The sequence below is a fragment of the Triticum urartu genome, chromosome 7A, assembly GCF_056163025.1.
Source record: "Triticum urartu cultivar PI428250 chromosome 7A, HENAU_Tu73, whole genome shotgun sequence".
Classification (NCBI taxonomy): domain Eukaryota; kingdom Viridiplantae; phylum Streptophyta; class Magnoliopsida; order Poales; family Poaceae; genus Triticum; species Triticum urartu.
Window position 1 is genome coordinate 635998799 of NC_141879.1, and position 6275 is coordinate 636005073.

At 52.6% G+C, this 6275-nt stretch overlaps 1 protein-coding gene across 1 annotated transcript; it reads right to left on the bottom strand.

Moving 5' to 3' along the window:
• On the bottom strand, nucleotides 1-2027 carry LOC147960920 (uncharacterized). Its single transcript, XM_087533586.1, has 2 exons — nucleotides 1825-2027; nucleotides 1-1708 (listed from the first exon to the last, which is right to left on the bottom strand). Exons 1-2 carry the CDS (start codon nucleotides 2025-2027, stop codon nucleotides 1-3), a joined length of 1911 nt encoding a protein of 636 aa, XP_087389712.1.
• Nucleotides 2028-6275: the final 4248 nt, after the last annotated feature.

The window sequence follows — 6275 nt, forward strand, 5'->3', positions numbered from 1 at the left end:
CTAGGACACGCTGTCGAATGCTCTAGCAATGTCCAACTTGAGAAGAATGCGTGGCGCCTTGAGGTTATGCAAGAGGCAAGCCGTCTGCTGCACAAGGAGGTAGTTGTTGTGGATACAACGTCCCACGATGAACGCACTCTGGATGGTGGAGACCATGTTGCTCAGACGTGGAGCAAGGCGGAGGGAGAGAAGCTTCGCAACCAACTTGGCGAAGATGTGAATGAGACTGATGGGTCTATAGTCGAATAGGGAGTGCGCATCTGCACGCTTGGGGAGTAACGTGAGGAGGGCTTCATTGAGTTTTTGCAGGCCTCTACCATTCATGGCATAGAAGTTGTCAAACTCCGCGAGGAATTCAGGCTTGATCGTGTCCCAACAAGCAACTAGAAACTCGGAGGTAAAACCATCGGGGCCAGGCGCCCTCCCAGTTGGCAGACACTTGACGGCATTCCAAATCTCCTCCTCGGTGAATGGCGCGTCGAGCGCGAGCAAATCAAACTGCGGCACACGAAGGGCGTGAAGATCGAGCGTGATATCACGTTCGGAGGTGCTGCCAAGGACATTGGAGAAGTGGGCAAAGGCGGCCTCGGTCATCTCATCGTGGTCAGAGATAGTGCGGGTGCCGACGTGCAAACTCGTCATGAGGTTTCTTTGCTTGCGATGAGCGACAGGCACTTTGAGGTAGGAGACAGCCGCGTCGTCGCTCCGGAGCCAGGAGAGGCGCACCCGCTGCCTAGCGATAGACCTCTCAAGGGAGGCAAGCACAAGGTAAGAAGCCTTGAGCTCTCGACGGAGCCAGGTCTTGAGGAGTGATAGTGGCCGCGAATCTTGAGCAGCGTCAAGCCTAGAAATGAGCTCGCGGGATACCTTAAGCTGCAAGGACACGTTGCCGATCGAGCACGCACTCCAGCTTTGCAGCCTCCTTCCCGTCGCCTTAAGACGTGCCACGATCCGCCGGAATGGATCGGCGTCAGGCGGAATAGAAACCCAGGCCTCAGAAACCACCTGGTAGAAGCCTTCCAACTTCGGCCAAAATCTCTCAAAATGGAAACGCCACGCTCCCGCAGGGCGGGCCACGCAGTCCACTAGGAGCGGGCAATGGTCGGAGGCTGCGGAGGAGAGGCAGAGGAGTAAGAAGTGCGGGTGGGCGATCTCCCATCCAGAGGTGCAAAGGATGCGGTCATTACGGACCAGCGTCGGGGAATCTCGTTCGTTAGACCAAGTGTACCGCCGGCCATGCATATAGAGATCACGAAGCTCCTCATCGGCTGTGAAGCGCCTAAATCTGTTCATGGTGCTACGGTTGATGTTCGAGTTGCTCTTCTCCAAGGCCGAAGCGATTATATTGAAGTCTCCACCAATAAAACAAGGGCCAATGCAGGACTCAGGCACATCATGTAACTCAGCAAGGAACTCAAGCTTGGCGTCATCGTCTTGCGGCCAGTACACCCCGGTAAGCCACCAATGACCATCGCCGGCCAAGGAAGAGACCAAGGTCGTAACATGGTGCTCACCGATGAGGGGATTAGAGAGGGAGATGGTAGAGCGTTGCCAAGCAAGGAGGATGCCACCGCGTGTGCCATCCGCGGGGAGGAAGAAGTAGTCCTCGAAGGACGAACTAAGCGTGTCCAAGACAATGGCGTTGGAGACGTGAGCGAGCTTTGTTTCTTGAAGACACACGATGGTAGGAGCGGCAGCGGTGATTACGCTGCAGACGGCCGTGCGTTTAGCGCCAGAGTTAAGACCACGGACATTCCAAAAAAAATTTTGAGGTTACAATCCATAGGGAAGGGGGCACGTTAGAGACGTCGCAAGGCAGCCAACTAGGCCTCAATGATCTGCCCCTGGGTAGAAGGCAGCATAGTGGGGAGGTGCCATCCGAAGAAGTCGGCGAACGCCTGCAGCACGTCTAAAGCCAGGGGCTGCTCGAAGAGGAAGGCATATTTGCTAAGCACCTCGTCGGAGATTGGCGCATCATCACTAGAGATGAGGCCGCGACGTCGAAGCAAAACTCTTTTGGCTTTCATCTCGGAGTTGAGCCCCTAGTCCGCGCGCGCGATGCGGAAGCTGCGGCGAGGCGTGAAGTTGGCTGGCAGCTCCTTCCCGCGTCATCGAGGCTTAGGCGCAGGTGTCGGTGTCAAAACCGGCGGATCTCGGGTAGGGGGTCCCGAACTGTGCGTCTAAGGCGGATGGTAACAGGAGGCGGGGGACACGATGTTTACCCAGGTTTGGGCCCTCTCGATGGAGGTAATACCCTACTTCCTGCTTGATTGATCTTGATGATATGAGTATTACAAGAGTTGATCTACCACGAGATCGTAGAGGCTAAACCATAGAAGCTAGCCTATGGTATGATTGTTGTTTTCCGACGGACTAAACATTTCGGTTTACATAGACACCGGAGGGGGCTAGGGTTACACAGAGTCGGTTACAAGGGAGGAGATCTACATATCCGTATTGCCAAGCTTGCCTTTCACGCCAAGGAGAGTCCCATCCGGACACGGGACGAAGTATTCAATCTTGTATCTGCATAGTCCAACAGTCTGGCTAAAGTATATAGTCCGGCCATCCGAGGACCCCCTAATCTAGGACTCCCTTAGTAGCCCCTGAACCAGGCTTCAATGACGATGAATCCGGCGTGCAGATTGTCTTCGGCATTGCAAGGCGCGTTCTTCCTCCGAATACTCCATAGAAGATTTTGAACACAAGGATAGTGTCCGGCTCTGCAAAACAAGTTCCACATACTACCGTAGAGAGAATAATATTTCCACAAATCAAATTTGCTGACGACTTTTCATAACGTGACATCACACCATGGCCTGATCATTATTCGAACCGTTTTTCTCAATCAGCCTGCCACTGCACGTTTTGCGAGGTGATTTTATTGGCACGTCTTGTCGAAGCGGAGATCGTGTCCCCCTTATTACAGGATTCTCATCAATACAGATGTGGATAACCCAATCGTGCCCGTTGGTATGACTCCTCGATTTTAGGCAAGTCCCAAACGGCCACGAGGAGGACGCTTGATATTCACCCTCTTTATAAAGAGGCCAAGGTCTGTCCTTTTTCTTCTTGTACTCAATCGAATCCTCCCCCTGCCTCGAGTTCCAACACCCAAGGCTCAGGTCAGGTGCTTCGGACCTTCAACCACGTCCAGATCCAACCTTCAAGGTCGGTGGATTCCCTCCTCTATCACAGAGTAAGACATCAAGAAGCGAAGAGAGGCTAGGTATTTGACCGCCGAAATCTCGCACAGGAAACCTGCTCGAGGGCAGGTCATTCCCACTCCCGAACCCGGCGAGAGCGTTGTATTCATCTCTCACTTCCTCTGAGGGCTAGGCCTTGTTCTAGATCCCTTTGTTAGGGGGCTCATGTTCTATTAGGGGCTGGATTTCCATGACCTGGCCCCAGATTCCATCCTTCACATCTCGTCGTTCATCGTCGTGTGTGAAGCCTTCCTCCGCATTACCCCACACTTTGGCTTATGGCTCAAGACCTTCAATGTGAAGCCGAAGATGATTGAGGGGCGACACGCAGAGTGCGGAGGTGCCGTAATAAGCAAAGGCGCCGACGTTCCATGGCCAAAGGGTTCCTTCCCGGAGGTGTCCAGTTTATGACAACGGGAGTGGTTTTACATCATAGCCCCCCGTGGTACTAAGTGGGTGGCCTCCCCTGCCTTTTGCTCGGGCCCCCCGCCACAACTGATGTCATGGATCAACAAGGGGCTGGAGTGGGGGCCAGTAAATGATGTGCCGATATTGCAGAGTCGCATCCGAGATCTCTTCGAGAGAGATGTCAGTCTGGTCACGGTAATGCAAGTCATGCTAGTTCGTCGAGTCCCGCCTTGCAAACGTCGACCCCTCCGTATGTGGGAGTTCAACCCGGAAGGACCGCGAGCTATTCAGCACTTCCTCGGCATGACGCTCGAAGAGATGCACAAATTGTTCTTTGGACCACAAATAAGGTGTCCGGATACCACCAAGGATGCGGGTCTGAGCTACAATCGTCCAGATACCCAAGTAAGTAGTCCCTCGGCCAAACACGTTGTCTCTTTATTTATCACAACAACATTTTGAAAAGTCGCTCTTTGACCAAGACTGAGTAAAAAAGGCGAAGATGATCAGGTGTTCGGCCCCCCTTCCCGATGGCTCGGCAGATCCAGTACTGGTCAGAATGCTTGAGCTTGCACCTTATCAAGCGCCCTCCGGGGAAGATAAAGGGGGGAATAAAGAGGCTGAAAGCGGGCCTCGCTCATTATTCATCAAAACCGGGGGAATTAGCGCCTCCGCGAAGGAGGATAACCGGGGGAGAAGAATCTGAAATTCCCTTTCCCCAGGGAAGGAAGAGGACCGCCTCTGAAGACTTGGAAACAATGGTTTCCAAACGAGGGAAGAAATCTTCGCCAAAGGGTCCTGCCCGGGGGGGGTACCCTTACCGCACAATGCCCGCAAGCGGATCAGCCCTCCACCGAGTTGTAAGTAAACAAAAATTACTTAATAGTAAAAATATCCTGCTTTACTTCCGAGGACAATAACCGAAGCATATATCTTGTAGTTCGGATCATAGCCTTTCTCGATAGAGTTCGTCTTCGGGGAATTTGCTTCCGGAGATGATGGAGAGCGAAACACCTCCCCATGCCTCCCCGCCTCATGAGGCGGGCGACCCTGAGGTGTCGTCACAGAGGATTTCTCTTGATCCGCCAAGGCCAGAGGGTAATCCTTCGGCCACCCAAAGTCCGGAGTATTCGGCTCCTAAGGAGGGCAACAAAAAGAGGCCGGGACCGTCCGGTGCGTGACCTCACGCACTAAAGGATCTTCTGGAGCAAGAGGCTATCTCAGAAGCGCATCGTACGCTAATGGGTACGGTGGTTGAGAGGATTTTATCCGCCGAAAGCGGGCTGCATGAAGCTTTTATGAGCCTGTTGAGAGGCTTCGAGGTACGCAAAGTAGTATATGCTTTTGATGGTACTGCACACGCTAGGTGTGCTATATGCAGATAGTAGCCCCTGAGACTCTGGTTGCTGTCGAAAACGGCGGCAAACAGAGGATCATAGTCCCAGGTAATAATCATGCTGCCCTCATGTGCAGGTGGCGAAAGGTCTGGTGGGTAGCCCGACTAGTGACTTTGCCGAGCTGAAGTGGCAACTTGATGCGACAGATGCCGACATCATGCTTGTAAACAAGCGGCTCGACAAGGCACACGGTATGTGATTTCTCCGGTGATCAATACATAGTAAGAGGAGCATGATGCTAGTATCTTTAATATGTTGTGACTGCAGATGGAGCTGCCGCCGTGGAGACCCTTCGGGCGGAACTTGCCCGAACCAAGGAACAAGCCAGGAAGAGTGACGCGGCCTCTCTAAAGGCGGTAGAAGAGCTGAGAGCCGAACAGGCTACGCATTGCCAAAGCAAGGATAGAATAGCCAAGATGGCCGTTGAGTTGAAAGATGCCACCGATCGTTACGAGCTTCTTGAAAAGGAAAGTCGAGGGAAGGCGGCGGACCTGGAGAAGGCCATGGTAGCAGCCCAGGAAGCCCGCTCTAAAATCAGAGCGGCGAAGGAGGAGACGCGTCAAGCTGGAGATATCGCCGCTGGGAAGCCCTTTTTGTTGCGGACGAAGTTCGGATATCAGAAGTATGCCCTTCTAAATCAATTATGGAGTACTGCGGATGCATACGTGGATTTGGCAGCGAGTGCTGCTAATACGGCCGAGTTTTTCAAAGATAAAAAAGATCGTGAAGTGGAAAAGCTGTTCTGGTCACAGTTCAATGTTCCGGTGCGGCCGCTGTTGTTAAATGAGCGAATGACCGAGTGGGCCGAGCTCCATAGGTTGTCCAGGCTTGCCATGAGGTCCGTTGTGGATCATATTTAGCCGGAAGGACCAAGGCCGAATAGTTATTTTGTCTTAGTGCAACGACTCCTTGGTGTTGTGCCGCATATCGACGCCATGAAGAGGTCGGTGTGCATAGAGGGTGCGGATGGCCCTTGCCCGTGTCAAGACATACTGGGCAGAGATGGAGGCCACCGCTATTACAACCCAGAGTTCGGCCGTAGGCCGAGTATCGATCGAGCACTACTTTGAAGAAGTTCTCGAAGGCGCTCGTTTAATAGAGGCTCAGTGCTCTAAGAGTATCATGTTCTAGTGACATGTAAGGACGATGTTATTTGAATTGTAAAGGCTGTGTTTATACTTTTGCCTAAAAGTATTATTATGCCTCATGTGCGGTCGTTTATGCATACATATATATATATATATGTGTGTATATATATATATAT